General features: G+C 42.0%; 3 protein-coding genes and 1 pseudogene across 3 annotated transcripts; 2 read left to right on the top strand and 2 right to left on the bottom strand.

Moving 5' to 3' along the window:
• Window positions 1-262: 262 nt before the first annotated feature.
• Window positions 263-1,142, top strand: LOC121404710. Its single transcript, XM_041594774.1, has 2 exons — window positions 263-347; window positions 463-1,142. The coding sequence occupies exon 2, from the start codon at window positions 558-560 to the stop codon at window positions 1,140-1,142; it is 585 nt and encodes a 194-aa protein (XP_041450708.1). The 5' UTR covers window positions 263-347; window positions 463-557.
• A 4,888-nt stretch (window positions 1,143-6,030) lies between these two features.
• On the top strand, window positions 6,031-6,931 carry LOC121404711. The gene is made up of 2 exons (XM_041594775.1): window positions 6,031-6,115; window positions 6,231-6,931. Exon 2 carries the CDS (start codon window positions 6,326-6,328, stop codon window positions 6,929-6,931), a length of 606 nt encoding a protein of 201 aa, XP_041450709.1. The 5' UTR covers window positions 6,031-6,115; window positions 6,231-6,325.
• A 5,691-nt stretch (window positions 6,932-12,622) lies between these two features.
• On the bottom strand, window positions 12,623-13,165 carry LOC121404712. The gene has a single exon (XM_041594776.1). It carries the CDS (start codon window positions 13,163-13,165, stop codon window positions 12,623-12,625), a length of 543 nt encoding a protein of 180 aa, XP_041450710.1.
• A 2,078-nt stretch (window positions 13,166-15,243) lies between these two features.
• LOC111073663 lies at window positions 15,244-16,454 on the bottom strand (annotated as a pseudogene).
• Window positions 16,455-20,172: the final 3,718 nt, after the last annotated feature.

The following is a 20,172-nucleotide window of genomic DNA, read 5'->3' on the forward strand; positions in this document are numbered from 1 at the left end:
GCGTAGGAGGACGCATTGACAATTCAATGGCAACTTACGAGGCAAAACATCCCATACTTCTACCAAAGGAATCACCAGTCGCTGTTTTATTAGCTAGACACCAGCACGTCACATCGCTACACGCTGGAGTTGAATTTATGTTCCACACTTTGAGACAGAAGTATTGGATTCTCGGTGCCCGCAACATAGTCCGGAAAATCGTATTCAACTGCAAGATTTGTTTCCTCCAGCGTAAAGGTACGAGCACACAACTCATGGCTGATCTTCCCGCTTTTCGGGTTCAGCCCACCCGCTGTTTTCTGCATTCTGGATTGGATTACGCTGGACCAGTTATTATCAAGACATCGGTAGGTCGGACACCGAAGTTTGGCAAAGCTTGGTTTGCTATCTTTGTTTGTCTGTCCACCAAAGCAATTCATATCGAACTCGTCAGTGATTTGACGACTTCCGCATTTATCGCAGCTTTCAAACGATTCTGGTCTCGACGTGGCCCTATATCCGACTTATACTCAGACAATGGCACAACATTCCACGGAGCCAGACGGGAATTAACGGAAATGCAACGGATGGCTGTATCTCAAAGTCAAGATGAGGACATTGCAAGTTTTCTGACGAGTCAGGAAATCAACTGGCACTTCATTCCGCAGTCTGCCCCGCATTTTGGAGGTATTTGGGAGACTGGCGTACGATCAATTAAACTTCACCTTCGCCGAGTAATTGGGAGCAGTGCATTAACTTTCGAAGAATATTCCACCGTTTTAACCCAGATTGAGGGTCTACTAAACTCTCGCCCACTGTGCGCTCCCAGCGATCACAGCCTGGATCCCCTTACCCCCGCTCATTTTCTTACAGGTCAACCTCATATGTCGGTGCCAGAGCCATCGTTCTTGGACGTGAACATTAACAGACTGCAGCGTTGGAGACAGCTGCAAGCCAAGGTTCAAGGGTTCTGGAAACGTTGGAATCTTGAATACCTTTCTTCCTTGCAGTCGCGCACCAAATGGCAGCAGGAGACCAACAACATAACAGTGGATACGCTTGTGGTACTGAAGGAGCCGAATCAACCTCCTAGCAAGTGGCTGCTTGGCCGCATCACCGAAGTTCATCCTGGTCAGACGAGAGAGTTAGAGTGGTCACCGTAAAAACTGCCCGAGGAGTGTACAAGAGACCTATCACCAAAATTGCTGTGCTTCCCTTTAACTGAACATTCGTTCAGGGGGGCCGGTATGTTGAGGAATTAATCGCTTAGTTTTAAGTCAATATTCATTCATATAAGAGTTGCCCTAATCATATGCTCGCGATTGTTTGCCCGCTGTTCTTATTGCTTATGTCAAAAAAAAACTTAACTGTAACATTCTCACGCGTATAGCCAAAACGCGCAGCTGCACACGAAGACATCGATGTGCACCGTCTTGGTATTGGAGTGTCGCATCGCGTGATCTTCTAATTCCCTTTTGGGCTCGACTTTATTGGTGGAGTTGAGTCAGTACCAAACTATACTTGAGAGTACCCGCACGCGTATTCATCATCGCACCGCTATTGTCACCCCCGCTTTGTATATAACCCGCTGTGCAAATAACATTTAAACCACTAATATTACATATGAATCAAATAAAAATACATAAAGATTAATACAGTCCACTCATTCGCAACCATAAGCAATTTTTGGTCCTTCGAGCCGGATCTCCGGCTAATTTTATTTGAAATATATTGAGTGATATTGCTGGTCGTCATGAAGACTCTCGTACATCGCATAATTCAGCAGCGTGGTGCGTGCAAATCCCAACTAACTCGTGCATCTACGGAGGCTCAGGAGTTTGTACAGTCGTGCACGTCTGTGCAAACATTAGAACACAAGTTGGACCGATTGGCTGCAACTTTCAACCGCTTTATGGAGCTCTCTGAGGACTTAGTTCAATACAATGAGGAAGACGGATTTGTGGATCCGAATTTGGATATCGCCGAATATGAGGGAAAGTTTTATAGTGCCCATGCCGTTCTCACTGGAGCCATAAGTGAGCGGAGCAGTCACGATAATGGACACGACTCGTCAAATCTACTGATATCTAGTACTGTGGAACGCCTATTTGAGGGACAAACACAACTTTTGGAGAAGATTCGGGAGTCAGCGCGACCCGCTGAGCTGCAGTTCGAAAAAATACGCCTTCCTACATTTTCTGGAAGATACGAAGATTGGTGTCAGTTTAGTGACCTGTTCTTAGGCTCAGTCGACAAGAAGAGTAGTCTTTCCAACTGTCAAAAGTTCCATTATTTAAAGTCGTATCTAGATGGTGAAGCTTTGTCCCTGATTAAACATATTCCCATTACTGACGATAATTACCAGGACGCATGGGAGAGGCTAAAAAATCGTTATAATAAAAAATCACTGATTGCGCGGTCGTTCATTCAAAACTTTCTTTCGCTGCCAACTGCAAAAAGTTCAAACATAATCGAGTTGCGTAACATAGTCGACACCGCGGACGAGAGTATACGTGGTCTACACGCGCTGAAATGCGACAGCCGCGATGTATGGCTTATCCATATCTTGCTCTCAAAATTAGACCCTGAATGCAAGGAAGCTTGGGCTACGTCCAGTGAATCGTGCAAGGAAAATGTGACCATAAATGACCTGTTCGCCTTTCTCTTCGCCCGGTTTGATGCGCTGGAGTCCTGTCAAGAGTTAACAGTAGTTCATGATTCTCCCAAACGTCGTGCAGTTTCTCATCATGTGGACGTGCCAACTACATCTGCTCGTGGTTGCGTATATTGTCACGGGCCACACAGTCTGTATGTGTGCACTCAATTTAAAGCTATGAACGTCGTGGATCGTCGCACATTTGCAATGGAGGGTAAGTTGTGCTTCAACTGCCTAAGTCGATCTCATCAAGTAAAGGATTGTAATTCCACAAATACGTGCCGTCTGTGCAAGTCGAGGCACCACACTCTTGTCCATCCAGAAGAGATTCGCACCACCCCGAGTGTTGCTGTCAATACATCCGCTGACCCAAACTTGCGCTCGCCCATGCATGTTGCTGAGGTTGATCCTGCCGTGGTCAGCCATCATACATTGGAGAGAGGAGTATTGGCCACTAGTCAAGCTATATTGCCAACAATTTTAGCCACTATAGTCGACTCCTGGGGCAATGAGACAACCTGCAGGATCTTGATGGATACTGGTTCGACGATAACGATGGTCTCCGAGTCGTTTATTCAACGGATAGGGCTGTCGCGCACGCATGCTCGTATACCAGTTGTTGGCCTAGGTGCAAGCCCGGCTGGCGTTACTCGAGGTCGCGCCACGTTCACGCTGCTCTCGCGCACAAGCACAACATCCGTAGTGGTAACAGGTCTGATTATGAGTACTTTAACATCCTCGATTCCAGCACAGAGGATTGAGTCGAACACCCCGATGTGGGGAAAGATTTTTGAGCTACCCTTAGCAGACCCTACATTTGGGACACCAGGTGAAATCGACCTGATTTTAGGAGCTGATCAACTTTGGAACATATACACTGGAGAACGCCAAGAGTTTGGTTTCGCATATCCTATTGCACTTCATACTAAATTTGGTTGGGTCATTACAGGCAGTTACCATCTCGGTATTGATGATTACACCCACGCACTTGCTCATCATGCTCACGAGGGTCTGGATACTTTAGTCCGATCGTTCATGGACATGGACCAAGTTCAACCAAGTAGCGCTACCATTGACGCTAGTGATCCCGCTGAACAACACTTCGTTCAAACGCATTCCCGCAGAGACGATGGAGTGTACGTCGTCCAATATCCATTCAAGGATTCCGCTCCGCCGATGGGATCCACATTGCCGCAAGCCATACGCCGCTTTTCTTCTCTCGAACGGAAATTTCGAAAGTTTCCGGCACTCAAACAACAATATGTCGACTTTATGGAGGATTACTTACAACGAGGACACATGGAGTTGATTCCTCCTACTACCTTAGCCGAGGATCTCGCCAGTCACAATTATTTAGCACACCACGCAGTATTTAAACCAGACAGCACCACTACGAGATGCCGAGTTGTGTTTGATGGCTCTGGGGAGGACTGCAAGGGATATTCACTCAATTCACGACTACACATTGGACCACCTATTCAAAGGGATTTACTTGGAGTCTGTTTACGGTTCCGACAGCATCGTTATGTGTTCTGTACAGACATTGAGAAAATGTTTAGAGGCATCCTAGTTTCAGAAGAACACACGCAGTACCAACGTATTGTCTGGCGAAGGAGGAGACTGCTACACTTGATCATTACCGACTTCTGACCGTGACTTATGGTTTAGCGTCTTCACCGTTTCTGGCTGTTAGAGTTCTCAAGCAAATCGCTCAAGATCATGCCGAGTTGTATCCGAATGCTGCTGCGGTGTTGGTAAGGGACGCGTACGTGGATGATATTCCTACGGATGCGATAATATCAACGAACTCATTGCACTCAAGGATGAATTGATTTTGTTATTGAGTCGAGCTCAATTTAAACTTCGAAAGTGGAGTTCAAACTGTTGGCCACTACTACAATCGCTGCCAAAGGACATTTGTGAGTACCCCTTGAAGCTCTAGAAGAAGAAAGCCCAGCTCAACATGTGAAGGTTCTTGGAATACGTTGGGACCCGGCTGCTGACAATCTTTCCTTCAAGCTGACCATTCCCGACGCCACAACTGCTCTGACAAAACGGATTCTGCTGTCGGAGCTTGCCAAGATCTACGATCCCTTGGGTTTGCTTGCCCCCAGTACTGTATTTCTAAAGGTTCTCTTTCAAGATAGTTGGCTGAGCTCGGTCGAATGGAACGAGCCACTACCGGTGCAGTTATGTTCACGTTGGCAACAGTTTGTAGCAGAAGTTCATTTATTGGAAACGTGTCGCATATCTCGCTACATATCCTCACCACTTCAAGCAGCGGAGCTGCATGGATTTGCCGATGCGTCTTCTCATGCATACGCCACTGTTATTTACAGTCGCGTGAAACTCAATAAGGACTATGTTGTCAGAATGATCGCCGCAAAAACCCGTGTTGCGCCCATCAAACCTGTATCCATTCCGCGGCTCGAATTGAATGCAGCCCATCTTCTTTCAAAATTGATGTCTCTGGTTAAGCAAGCACTAACTATTCCTATTTCCAGTACCTCATGTTGGTCTGACTCAGAAGTTGTGCTGCATTGGCTCTCATCGCCCCCTCGGACTTGGAACACTTATGTTTGCAATCGGACTGCTGAGATTCTAGATGCTTGTCCACGTAGTTGCTGGAATCACATTCGCACTGGGGATAATCCCGCGGACTGTGCATCACGCGGACTTTTACCGAGGGATCTTGTAGACCATCAACTGTGGTGGAATGGACCACCGTGGCTTTCACAATCACGGCTCACTTGGCCACCTGCTAAGGCAAAGTTTGCACTGTCGACTGAGGAGGCTGCGCACATGGAAGTTAAGGTCAAGCCTCAAGTTAATCTACACATTTCCGATGAAGGAAATGATCTTCAATGTATGATTAACAAGGCTTCCTCCTGGTCACATCTCTTGCGGACAATAAGCTACTGCTTTCGTTTTGTACACCGTCTTCGCTGCAAGGAACGCCTGTCATCGTTTTTATCATCATGGGAGCTTCAATATGCACGCTCTAGGATAATCAAACACGTTCAGATGGAGTTCTTCCAAGTGGAGTACAAGCAGCTAAGCACTGGACGACCACTTTCTCAAAAATCCAAACTGATTCGCTACACTCCATTTATTGACGACCAAGGAACAATGCGCGTAGGAGGACGCATTGACAATTCAATGGCAACTTACGAGGCAAAACATCCCATACTTCTACCAAAGGAATCACCAGTCGCTGTTTTATTAGCTAGACACCAGCACGTCACATCGCTACACGCTGGAGTTGAATTTATGTTCCACACTTTGAGACAGAAGTATTGGATTCTCGGTGCCCGCAACATAGTCCGGAAAATCGTATTCAACTGCAAGATTTGTTTCCTCCAGCGTAAAGGTACGAGCACACAACTCATGGCTGATCTTCCCGCTTTTCGGGTTCAGCCCACCCGCTGTTTTCTGCATTCTGGATTGGATTACGCTGGACCAGTTATTATCAAGACATCGGTAGGTCGGACACCGAAGTTTGGCAAAGCTTGGTTTGCTATCTTTGTTTGTCTGTCCACCAAAGCAATTCATATCGAACTCGTCAGTGATTTGACGACTTCCGCATTTATCGCAGCTTTCAAACGATTCTGGTCTCGACGTGGCCCTATATCCGACTTATACTCAGACAATGGCACAACATTCCACGGAGCCAGACGGGAATTAACGGAAATGCAACGGATGGCTGTATCTCAAAGTCAAGATGAGGACATTGCAAGTTTTCTGACGAGTCAGGAAATCAACTGGCACTTCATTCCGCAGTCTGCCCCGCATTTTGGAGGTATTTGGGAGACTGGCGTACGATCAATTAAACTTCACCTTCGCCGAGTAATTGGGAGCAGTGCATTAACTTTCGAAGAATATTCCACCGTTTTAACCCAGATTGAGGGTCTACTAAACTCTCGCCCACTGTGCGCTCCCAGCGATCACAGCCTGGATCCCCTTACCCCCGCTCATTTTCTTACAGGTCAACCTCATATGTCGGTGCCAGAGCCATCGTTCTTGGACGTGAACATTAACAGACTGCAGCGTTGGAGACAGCTGCAAGCCAAGGTTCAAGGGTTCTGGAAACGTTGGAATCTTGAATACCTTTCTTCCTTGCAGTCGCGCACCAAATGGCAGCAGGAGACCAACAACATAACAGTGGATACGCTTGTGGTACTGAAGGAGCCGAATCAACCTCCTAGCAAGTGGCTGCTTGGCCGCATCACCGAAGTTCATCCTGGTCAAGACGAGAGAGTTAGAGTGGTCACCGTAAAAACTGCCCGAGGAGTGTAAAAGAGACCTATCACCAAAATTGCTGTGCTTCCCTTTAACTGAACATTCGTTCAGGGGGGCCGGTATGTTGAGGAATTAATCGCTTAGTTTTAAGTCAATATTCATTCATATAAGAGTTGCCCTAATCATATGCTCGCGATTGTTTGCCCGCTGTTCTTATTGCTTATGTCAAAAAAAAACTTAACTGTAACATTCTCACGCGTATAGCCAAAACGCGCAGCTGCACACCAAGACATCGATGTGCACCGTCTTGGTATTGGAGTGTCGCATCGCGTGATCTTCTAATTCCCTTTTGGGCTCGACTTTATTGGTGGAGTTGAGTCAGTACCAAACTATACTTGAGAGTACCCGCACGCGTATTCATCATCGCACCGCTATTGTCACCCCCGCTTTGTATATAACCCGCTGTGCAAATAACATTTAAACCACTAATATTACATATGAATCAAATAAAAATACATAAAGATTAATACAGTCCACTCATTCGCAACCATTTACATTTTATGATTTGGCCGCTTTTGTTTGAACCTTAATATGTAAACAATCCAATGAAAACTAGTTCTGAAAACTAGCCAATCCAAAATAAAATTCATTGAGGAACTGTATAAAATTATTTGTTTAGGGCTGAGAGTCCCAGCTAGCTAGTAATATTAAACGGAATATCAAAATTGACGAATTTCATATCACAAAATATCACGGTATGGCAGCCCGCAGCTACTACGAATTGCAGGAGTCTGGTAACGTCACAAAACTTGGTTGACCAGCAACACTGACGTCACATTTAGTCAACATTTACGTTTTATGCTTTGGCCGCTTTTGTTTGAACCTTAATATGTAAATAATCCAATAAAATGGACTTCTAAAAACTAGCCAATCCTAAACAAAATTCATTGAGGAATTGGATAAAATTATTTGTTTAGGGCTGAGAGTCCCAGCTAGCTAGTAATATTAAACGGAATATCAAAATTGACGAATTTCATATCACAAAACTTGGTTGACCAGCAACACGACGTCACATTTAGTCAACATTACGTTTTATGCTTTGGCCGCTTTTGTTTGAATCTTAATATGTAAACAATCCAATAAAAAGGACTTAAAAAAACTAATCAATCCTAAACAAAATTCATTGAGGAATTGGATAAAATTATTTGTTTAGGGCTGAGAAGTCCTAGCTAGCTAGTAATATTAAACGGAATATCAAAATTGACGAATTTCAATCACAAAATATCACGGTATGGCAGCCCGCAGCTACTACGAATTGCAGGAGTCTGGTAACGTCACAAAACTTGGTTGACCAGCAACACTGACGTCACATTAAGTCAACATTTACGTTTTATGCTTTGGCCGCTTTTGTTTGAACCTTAATATGTAAACAATCCAATAAAAAATAGTTCTGAAAACTAGCCAATCCAAAACAAAATTTATTGAGAAATTGTATAAAATTATTTGTTCAGGGTTGAGAGTCCCAGCTAGCTAGTAATCTTAAACGGAATATCAAAATTGACGAATTTCATATCACAAAATATCACGGTATGGCAGCCCGCAGCTACTACGAATTGCAGGAGTCTGGTAACGTCACAAAACTTGGTTGACCAGCAACACTGACGTCACATTTAGTCAACATTTACGTTTTATGCTTTGGCCGCTTTTGTTTGAACCTTAATATGTAAATAATCCAATAAAAAGGACTTCTAAAAACTAATCAATCCTAAACAAAATTCATTGAGGAATTGGATAAAATTATTTGTTTAGGGCTGAGAGTCCCAGCTAGCTAGTAATATTAAACGGAATATCAAAATTGACGAATTTCAATCACAAAATATCACGGTATGGCAGCCCGCAGCTACTACGAATTGCAGGAGTCTGGTAACGTCACAAAACTTGGTTGACCAGCAACACTGACGTCACATTTAGCAACATTTACGTTTTATGCTTGGCCGCTTTTGTTTGAACCTTAATATGTAAATAATCCAATAAAAAGGACTTCTAAAAACTAGCCAATCCTAAACAAAATTCATTGAGGAATTGGATAAAATTATTTGTTTAGGGCTGAGAGTCCCAGCTAGCTAGTAATATTAAACGGAATATCAAAATTGACGAATTTCAATCACAAAATATCACGGTATGGCAGCCCGCAGCTACTACGAATTGCAGGAGTCTGGTAACGTCACAAAACTTGGTTGACCAGCAACACTGACGTCACATTTAGTCAACATTTACGTTTTATGCTTTGGCCGCTTTTGTTTGAACCTTAATATGTAAATAATCCAATGAAAAATAGTTCTGAAAACTAGCCAATCCAAAACAAAATTCATTGAGGAACTGTATAAAATTATTTGTTCAGGGTTGAGAGTCCCAGCTAGCTAGTAATATTAAACGGAATATCAAAATTGACGAATTTCATATCAAAAAATATCACGGTATGGCAGCCCGCAGCTACTACGAATTGCAGGAGTCTGGTAACGTCACAAAACTTGGTTGACCAGCAACATTGACGTCACATTTAGTCAACATTTACGTTTTATGATTTGGACGCTTTTGTTTGAACCTTAATATGTAAATAATCCAATGAAAAGGACTTCTAAAAACTAGCCAATCTTAAACAAAATTCATTGAGGAATTGGATAAAATTATTTGTTTAGGGCTGAGAGTCCCAGCTAGCTAGTAATATTAAACGGAATATCAAAATTGACGAATTTCATATCAAAAAATATCACGGTATGGCAGCCCGCAGCTACTACGAATTGCAGGAGTCTGGTAACGTCACAAAACTTGGTTGACCAGCAACACTGACGTCACATTTAGTCAACATTTACGTTTTATGCTTTGGCCGCTTTTGTTTGAACCTTAATATGTAAATAATCCAATAAAATGGACTTCTAAAAACTAGCCAATCCTAAACAAAATTCATTGAGGAATTGGATAAAATTATTTCTTTAGGGCTGAGAGTCCCAGCTAGCTAGTAATATTAAACGGAATATCAAAATTGACGTTACAAAATTACGAATTTCATATCACAAAATATCACGGTATGGCAGCCCGCAGCTACTACGAATTGCAGGAGTCTGGTAACGTCACAGAAACTTGGTTGACCAGCAACACTGACGTCACATTTAGTCAACATTTACGTTTTATGCTTTGGCCGCTTTTGTTTGAACCTTAATATGTAAACAATCCAATGAAAAATAGTTCTGAAAACTAACCAGTCCTAAACAAAATTCATTGAGGAATTGTATAAAATTATTTGTTTAGGGTTGAGAGTCCCAGCTAGCTAGTAATCTTAAACGGAATATCAAAATTGACGAATTTCATATCACAAAATATCACGGTATGGCAGCCCGCAGCTACTACGAATTGCAGGAGTCTGGTAACGTCACAAAACTTGGTTGACCAGCAACACTGACGTCACATTTAGTCAACATTACGTTTTATGCTTTGGCCGCTTTTGTTTGAACCTTAATATGTAAACAATCCAATGAAAAATAGTTCTGAAAACTAGCCAATCCTAAACAAAATTCATTGAGGAATTGGATAAAATTATTTGTTTAGGGCTAAGAGGCCCAGCTAGCTAGTAATATTAAACGGAATATCAAAATTGACGAATTTCATATCACAAAATATCACGGTATGGCAGCCCGCAGCTACTACGAATTGCAGGAGTCTGGTAGCGCCACAAAACGACGACACATTCGTTTATGTTGTTTTTGTTTGAACCTTAATATGTAAATAATCCAATAAAAAGGACTTCTAAAAACTAGCCAATCCTAAACAAAATTCATTGAGGAATTGGATAAAATTATTTGTTTAGGGCTGAGAGTCCCAGCTAGCTAGTAATATTAAACGGAATATCAAAATCGAGGAATATCAACGTTGAATGTTTTGAAAAAAACAATCGATACTGCCGTAATAGTATCGGGCTCAAATAATTATTAAAAAACCATTGAAACCTTTTAGGAACTTGTCCATTGTAAAAATATAGATGCCACCTGTCGATATTTTTACAAATTTGTATTCGTATTTTATAGCAGCTAATCCAAACATATCAAAAGCGCAACGACTGTAGCTCGATACTATCATGCTAGTCGCAAAACCGTCGATAGTAGAGACTATCAGTAAAATATCGATACTATCGATAGTGCCCTCGATGGTTTGACACCTCTAGTATGAATGTATTCATTCGAATGTATGAATGTATTCATTCGAATGTATGAATGTATTCGCCTTTTGGCCATGCGCCTTTTTGGCAGCACCTGCTGCTGCATAATCCTCCCTGCAGCCATAGTAGCTGTCTCTGCCGCGGCCCCGCCACCGCGCCCTATCGGCAGCCCCAGCGCTGCTCCTGCCACCCACTTCCCACACACGGCATGTATGTATGTATGAATGTATTCATTCGAATGTATGAATGTATTCATTCCAATGTATGAATGTATTCATTCGAATTTATGAATGTATTCATTCGAATGTATGAATGTATTCATTCGAATGTATGAATGTATTCATTCGAATGTATGAATGTATTCGCCTTTTGGCCATGCGCCTTTTTGGCAGCACCTGCTGCTGCATAATCCTCCCTGCAGCCATAGTAGCTGTCTCTGCCGCGGCCCCGCCACCGCGCCCTATCGGCAGCCCCTGCGCTGCTCCTGCCACCCACTTCCCACACACGGCATGTATGTATTTATGAATGTATTCATTCGAATGTATGAATGTATTCATTCGAATGTATGAATGTATTCATTCCAATGTATGAATGTATTCATTCGAATGTATGAATGTATTCATTCGAATGTATGAATGTATTCATTCGAATGTATGAATGGCCTTTTGGCCATGCGCCTTTTTGGCAGCACCTGCTGCTGCATAATCCTCCCTGCAGCCATAGTAGCTGTCTCTGCCGCGGCACCGCCACCGTGCCCTATCGACACCACCTGCGCTGCTCCTGCCACCCACCACCCACACACGGCATCACCAGCCGTTTTGTAAAGATAATTGTATGGCCTGTCGCAAGACATTTGATCCGTGTCGATAAAATGGATATACCTGAAGATATATCGATCCAAACCTGAAATTAGCCTCTGTTTTGAGGGTTACTTCAACTTTGACCATTTTTTTAAATATTTTCCGTATCGTATAAGCCTGTTTTCAGATGTTAGTTCTTTAGGGGCATTCATTACCAACAAAATGACGTATGAATCGTTCACTTTTTCGAAAGAATACCAGAGCTATGAATTTCTTTTGGGTAATTACCATCCAGTTTTTAGATTCGGCTGCTTCTTCCGCGGCACCGCCACCGCGCCCTATCGGCAGCACCTGCGCTGCTCCTGCTCCTGTTATAGAAATTTTGCTGGTACACAGCACAAACTGTGTATGCATACAAGAAATGGTTTCCTATGCTGTGGGTAATTACAAAAACGAAAGGGCTCGCAGGGCAATGGGCCTGGGCATCGCTGATCTACTGATTCGGATTGTAACATCTTGCGGGTGTGTATTACTGCTTGCCGTTCGCGCGGCAGTTCAATCTCTGCCATGCTTTGAACCCAATTGATCCAGGCTGCCCATATCGTATTATTAAGGATTTAAATTATGCTTTATTCGCTTGAGTTTGGCTTGGAGTGTTGGTTTTAATAAATAATAAATACGTGTTAATTAACAAGCATCAACGTTTAGCATTAACAACTCATTAACAATTACAAATTACGATAAATTAAAGTGTGCAGGAGACTGCTTGACGGCATTGTGGCGGCGACGTTGCCGATGTAGTCGATGGCGCCTGGACAACGACTTGGCTGCAGCTGCTGTTGTTTTTGTTGTCGTTTTCTTTGTCGCTGTCACTACTTTTGCCTTATTGGCTACCTCGGCAGCTGTGTCATCGTTTATCTCTGCCTCTACCATATTAAATAACTCAGTGTCTGTCTCCGTGTCCGTCTCCGTACCCGTTTCTATCACCGTCTGCTTCTCTGCTTCCTTCTCTTTCTTCGACTGCACTTTTACTGGGGGTTCCTTCACCTCGCCATCTTTCCCAGCGTCATCATCACCATTTAACTCGTTTTCGCTAATGTTTTCGTTTTCGATTTCTTCTGACACTGTGGTAGTTGCTTCTGTATCTTTCTTTGTCTCTTGCTCTGTCTCCTCTTTAGTTGACATCTTCACCTCTTCAACCATTGCCTCTTCTTTCTCCCTTAACTCTTCGCCATCGATCTGCTCGTGGTTTGTGTCGTCGTCGCCACCAACAACCATGATCGGCTGTCGAGTTGTGATTGTTAGAGGCGCCTCAGGGGCTTTTATTGAATTGGTAATTGTTTTAATTATTTCGTTTAGCTTTAGGCCGCTCTAGCCAGCATTGGCAGGTGTCTCCGCCTCCGCCTCTGAGTCTGCATCCAACTCCGCCTCGTTGACAGCCTCCATTTGGTATTCTTTGTTGGCCAAGTCTTGATCGCTGGCCATTAGAATTTCACTTTCAATTGACTGCTGCTTCTCCTCCTCCTCTGCTTCAGTATAGTCATACTCCGCACCAGAACCATTTCCAAGTTCCATTTGCTCCTCATCATCATCATCATTGCCCTGTGATTCGGCGGGAGGCAGAACGGGCTTTCCATTCTTGTCCACATACTGGAGGCCGTCGAGGCCCATTCGCATGCACTGGAAGTGCATCTCAAAGAGATCTGTGGTGGCGAGCCGCACCACAAAGTCCATGCACATGTTTAGGTTGTTGCCCACCAGGGTTACATCAGTCATCTGGACGCACATGGCCATGGGCACCCCCATCATGACGGGTATGCAAAACGGCGCCGGATTCCGCACCGAGATCCCGTACTTTGATGAGGGGCGCTTATTGAGGTACACTTCTAGCTGCGCCTCCTTCAGCTGTGGCACAAACGTGACATTTGCACATACTGCAAAAAAAAAAAAAATGCAAATGCAACGAAAGTGTTCCCTTATTGGCATTTGTGTTTTTGTTTGCTAGTATTGGTGAGTGCTCCGTAAGCTGAATTTGGGCACCGCTGGTGTATGGATACAAGAATTAGTTTCCTATGCTGGGAGAAATGACAAAAACAAAAGAGCTCGCGGAGCAATGGGCCTGGGCACCCCTTCACTAAATAGTTGAAAATAAAAAACAAGTAAAAGTTAATTTTTGTATCTTTATTATTCATTTGAATTGCAGCAATCCGTCATGCTTGGTGATGGGGGACCGCTTTGATTGGTAGCTCCATCTGCTGCTGCTGTTGCTATTGCTTATAGTTTCAGTGGTTATGTAATCCCTCTTCGGGATTAGAGGCCTTACCACATTTGGTTCATTAGGCGGTTTTTATAGACACATAGACTATATTTTGCAAGATATATTTTTCTTTAGCTCCTGGCGCTGCTTATCGAATAGAGTGTTTTTTTATTTCTTGGCCACAAGGGCAGCCCTCGTGACGCCTGACTGCGGCAATGTCACCAGGACTGACGCTGGCGTCTGCACGTCCATGATCTTGAAAAAAAGGCCTGCAAGACTTTGAAGACCGTGTCTTCCGAAAGGAGAAGCTATTCGAGGCATTCGTACCCTTGCTGGCCAGTGATAGCAGGGTGGAGCTATGCCCGTCCGCAGAGGCCACAAGGGCAGCCCTCGTGTCGCCTGACTGCGGCAATGTCACCAGGACTGACGCTGGCGTCTGCACGTCCATGATCTTGAAAAAAAGGCCTGCAAGACTTTGAAGACCTTGTCTTCCGAAAGGAGAAGCTATTCGAGGCATTCGTACCCTTGCTGGCCAGTGATAGCAGGGTGGAGCTATGCCCGTCCGCAGAGACCTGTGACGAGTTAATAAAACTGTCCTCCTGACCCTCGGGGTGTATCTCCTAGTATCTCGGTGCGGAGATACATGTCGTCAAGGCCTGCTAGGAGATATGTCGCCCGGAGATATGTCGCTATGCCTTCAGGGCATGTTAAACTGCAATCCTGATCCCAAAATTTCAATCGAAATCCCAATCCGCAACACCACAGCAGTGCCTAGTGGGCCTGCTGTTTCACAGCAGTGCCGGGCCCTATATTAAATTTGAAAAGCGCGGACCCATTTAATTTCAAAGAACAGAACAGAACATGTAAATACATTTGCCTGACTTAACAAGGGCTTTTTATTTGAGGGAGATTATATCAACTACAGATCCTACAAAATGTAACGCAATAATGATTAAAGTAATGCAACAAATACAGGCGTGGCAAACATCAATAGGATAAAAGACACACATTATTTATTTACATATGTATTTATGATTTAGACGTATTTTACATACATATATCTTAAAATGACTATTTGAAATTGTTTTGCAATATTTTGCTAACAGTTAAATTTACAATTTACGGACTTTATAAATAAAGAATTCAGCTTAAATTATTATTTTCTCGCTTGGGTTTCTTTAGCATATCATTCCCACAAGGTTTCAGACCTGACAAATACGATTCCAGCTTGCAACCAACACAAAATTAGTAATTAACATTGTGCTGAAATTCATTTCCTTAATGTGCATATACATAGTATATATCTAGATAGCTTCAAGAACCGTCACAGCTTCACATTGCGTTGAGTTTCACACTCTAAAACAAACAAAATAAAATATATTTATATGTGTATCATGAATAGTAAGTAAATTCCATATCTACCTTCTCTCAGCTTAGAGTTTGAAAAGTTAAATCAAATAATTTATCCTTTGCGTTTGGAAGTTAGCAGAAATTGGTTGGAACGACGCATTGTTTTTGTGCGTATGTGGATCGCTGGGCTTTAGATACATCTCTGTAAAGTCCTTACTGCTTACGTGCCTGCTAGGTCCTCCCAGGCATACGCAGTTCATACCGAGGCCAGATTTTACTCTGAGTTCCACCTATGGTTCATATATGTTTTTGACAAGACCACGCTGTGACAGTGCTGTAAGCCGTTGGCGCTTTTGAGCAGTTAGGTTTTGAATATTTTCAAGCCTAGCCTTTTGGGAGGCAACTCCCGGGCAGCGCATTATAATGGCGAGCAAAACACAGAACTCCACAAGAGCCATTAAAATACTGGCGCCAAGGAATACACTATACTGCTCCCGATACCAAGTGTCGAGATGAAGTAGACATGATTCCGTATAGCGCTCGCTCTCATAGCATAATTGGTCCAGGGACTGACACTGAGACTCATTTGCTGGCTTCGGATCTAGATAGGCGAGTGGCTGTGATGAATTTTCCAGTACACAGCAACTTAATGGAACAGGCCAATTGGTTTGCCCATAGCTTTGAAGACGCCATAACGATGTGTCGTACACCAACGAACTTTTCATCCCGCAGCAGCCAAAGCGAGCTTGTGCCAAAACAATGGCATTGGTGTACTGCTCGTGCCCCGGTACAACATAATGGGTCTGCAAAGACTTTATCATTTGACTCTCATCTAGGCTATTTAGTAGAGCAATGGCTGTGGTAATGCGTTAAGACGGTCGCTGGGAGCGGCTAGTAGTCTGAGGGCAAAATTCGCTATTTATCGTTAAACATCCGCATACAATGAGTAGAATACCACATAGCTAAAAAATAAATACAATATAAATATATTCAGTTTTAGACTTTGGAATATGGTCAATATGTTCCACATACTAAATTGCATAGAAGCAAACAGCATCTGTGCTATATTTATCTTTGGAATTAAAATGGAAAAGTTATTCGCTCACGCTAATTTACATTTTCGCTGGTCAGCCCCACAACGAAACCGAAAAAGTGATGTTAGGTAAACTGACTAGAATCCAGGCTAAAATTTAAAATCCCTTAAAGGAGAGCCCTGGATCTTTGAATCATATTGAAATCAAGGATAATAAGGATTTTTTGGGGGACCTATGTATATCTAAAATCAAGCTAGTTTTTGTTTTGATTCTACGATTTATTTGTGCAGTGAAGAAATTAGTAATGCCAACCAATTGTCATTGGAAAAAGACCCTCTTCTCACAATTGGAATATCTGGGAATAATTCGGATGTTAGCACTATATAAATACATACATACATATATGAAACAATAAGCAAACTCACCAGCACCACAAAATCGCGCGCAGTTTGATTTCTGTTCATTTGAGTAGATCTGCATGTTGCTACCACAAATGGGATTATACTCTGGAGTAGTTGGACAACTGCCAAAGCAGTCTAGAAATTGTTGTGTCACTGGCGGAGGAATGACGAAAGGTGTAATAGTACCTTGTACTCTTACATTGTTGACCACTACCCAGCCTGCCCCAGAAGTAGGAACATAGCGTGATATTATCGTTCCAGATTTTTCCAACGGGTTTTGTGTAGCTTGAAAAATAAGTTGCGCAGTCACTATGGGAGTAGCACAGACTAGTAGTATAATTTTGTTCCAAAATCTGATCATCTTAAAAAATCCCGTTAGCTTTTACCTCGTTCGCTGCTCTAGCGATACTAAAATATTTTCACATAAGCTGCATTTCAAAAGACATCAATACACTTCCGTTTGTGCCTTGAAGGTGGTTTGATGTGTTTTGCTCGCGCTCCGGAAAAAAAAAAAAGGAAAGGAAAGGAAAGAACAAAACTTTGGTTCAAAATTAAATCCATCAACACGGAATACTAGCCGGTTGTTTGTTTAATCGAGCTTCTTATATAAAGATTGAATAAATTTGAAGGATTACAATTTTATTAAAGGATTAAGGTGAGTCTTGTGAATTGAAAGTTTTGGTGAAGCAGAGTGTGAAAGTGGCTGACGCCATGGCGTCGAGCCAGAATTGTGAGTCGATGGAGGATATCTCGTCTGATATGGAAGAGTCATCTGATTTCTCAGCACCGGACAATTCCGGTAAAGCAATTAAGAGAAACGCGATAATTAAAAAGGCAATTTGCAAGGCTCCGCGTATGGACAAAAATGTGTCAGGAAGTAAGGTTAAGGTGGGCTCTTTAGACTTAAAAGACATGCTTCATACTGAAGTTGTTCAGAAAAGTGGTGTTCTAGATGTTGAGACAAGGATTAAGCAAGGGAATACAAATACAAGTGATGACTCAGCAAATCAAAAAAAATGGACGGAATATAAGTATGACGTTAGTTTTGTTGGCGAAGCGGCTGTCATTTTTAACACTGGTCAGGTTGAAAATATTCAAAATATTAGGGTTAAGAATGGTCTGTTCTTCTACGAAAAAATTAAAGGGCTAAAGCTGCCAGGGCTTTGCAATATTGTTGCTTTAGGCATTTCGTCTTACAAGGTATATTTCCAGAATGGAAAGTTTGCAAATGAGGCTGTGAGGAACGTTAATTTAAAAAGCATGAACATATCAGCGTATATACCAGGGGATTATGTAGAAACATATGGAGTTATTAAAAATATCCCTGTTGAAATAACAGATGAAGAAATACTGATGAACATCAAGTCGGACGTTCCTGTTAAGTCGGTGACTAGATTAAGACGCAAGGTAAAATCAGAGACAGGGGCTACTGAAGTAGTGTGGGAACCCACTCTATCAGTGAAAATTGGTTTTTCAAATGTAGAAATCCCATCTCATGTTGTTTTGAATTACTGCAGACTAGAAGTTTCTCATTTTTTACGAAATATTTTACAATGTTTTAACTGTGGACGGATTGGTCACGGTTCAAGAACGTGTAAAGCAAAGAAGCGTTGTCTACGTTGTGGTGCGCCGGAGTGCACATCTCCGAATTGTCAGGTGTACAAATGCATTTTATGTAACAGTAATGAACACACGGCTCGTGATAAGAACGTATGTCCAAAATGGGCACTTGAGGAAAAAATAATGAAAGTTATGTGTGTAAAGAAATTGTCGAGGAAAGAAGTGACATCCCAATACTCGATAAATAATCGTTTTGATTTATTATCCCAAAATGAAAACGCTTTTCCTGCTCTACCATCGAAAATGCCTGAGACAATAGATAAAAACGAGCTTGTAAACAATATCATAAATAGTAACCGATACACCTCAATAGTAAAAAACACCTTAGTTCCTCCACAACAAAATTTCCATCATTTCTCATTACCATCTTATACTCATGACACTTCAGAACATAAATTCCAATACCCAGTGAAGGAGGATATAAAGTTTGCTGATATTTGTGCTCAACTTTTTCGCTTAATAACACCATTCATTGATTCGGATGAAGTGTTATGTGAGTCCTTTCAGGATTTAAAAGAAAAATTTATAAGAACAGGCAAATCTAGTAGAATGTTTTTGGAGAAAAGTTTGAATCAGAGCCAGACTTTAAAAACACAATAAACATGTCAGTTAAAATATTTCAATACAACATTCAATCGCTCAAAGCAAATAAAAATGACCTAGAGTTTCTCCTTAATAATGAAGATTTTGATTTTGCGTGTCTTTCTGAGATCTTCTCCCATGGAGATGATCCTACTTTTAGAAACATTTTAAATTTTAAAGCTGCTGAAAAACTTAGAGCTGACAATTATGGAGGTACTTCGGTACTAGTAAAAAATAAAATTCTTTTCAAAAAAATTCCTTTCATTGCTACATCTGACATATCAATTATACAAACAACCAATTTATCCCGAAATCTCACAATAGCTTCAGCCTATTGTGAGCCAAAGTACCTCTAGATGATTTTAAAACAGACATTAAAAGACTTTTTGATAGCATGGAAAATCTTCAAGATGTATTCATATGTGGAGATTTTAATGCTCGTAATAGTGTATTCGGTGATAGTATGACCAATTCCAAAGGTCGTTTCATAGAAGATGTTTCCTTAAATGCTGGTTTCAAGTGGTTGAATGATGGGAGCTTAACCTTTAAACAGTCTCTAAATCTAATGTCGGGTTCAGTTTTGGATTTGACTTTTACCAACTCTGATTTGCTTTTTGACTGGCATATCCGTCCGCTAAGGATTGGTGGCAGCCATCATTTTCCTATATCAATTACAATCCAGAATATCAAAATAAAACCAAAGTTCTTTCTGTCTAAAGTAAAGTTACTTTCAAAACTGAACAACATTAGAGAGTTTCAGAACATTAATGATATAACAAACAAGGTGAAAAATGAAATTAGGTCATGCACTCACATATTAGAGAAAAGGTCTCCAAAGTTCTGGTGGACTGACGAACTTACACTTTTAAATAGAATTTTTAAGTCTACGCAAGCTAAAGCTATCAAATATCCAAATGCAGAGAACTTTGAAGCGGCCAGCCAAGCTCGACTAAAATGGAAAAATGCTGTGAAAAAAGCAAAGAGAAACTCTTATCAGGATAAAATTGAAGAGATTAATCAGAGTCCTTCGTCTAGGAAATC

The sequence above is a fragment of the Drosophila obscura genome, unplaced genomic scaffold (assembly GCF_018151105.1).
Source record: "Drosophila obscura isolate BZ-5 IFL unplaced genomic scaffold, ASM1815110v1 contig_36, whole genome shotgun sequence".
Lineage (NCBI taxonomy): Eukaryota > Metazoa > Arthropoda > Insecta > Diptera > Drosophilidae > Drosophila > Drosophila obscura.

Bases quoted from the DNA above. Each gene is read 5' to 3' on its own strand.
- LOC121404711 (XM_041594775.1), top strand. From the start codon at position 6,326: ATGCAACGGATGGCTGTATCTCAAAGTCAAGATGAGGACATTGCAAGT.
- LOC121404710 (XM_041594774.1), top strand. From the start codon at position 558: ATGCAACGGATGGCTGTATCTCAAAGTCAAGATGAGGACATTGCAAGT.
- LOC121404712 (XM_041594776.1), bottom strand. From the start codon at position 13,165: ATGGTTGTTGGTGGCGACGACGACACAAACCACGAGCAGATCGATGGC.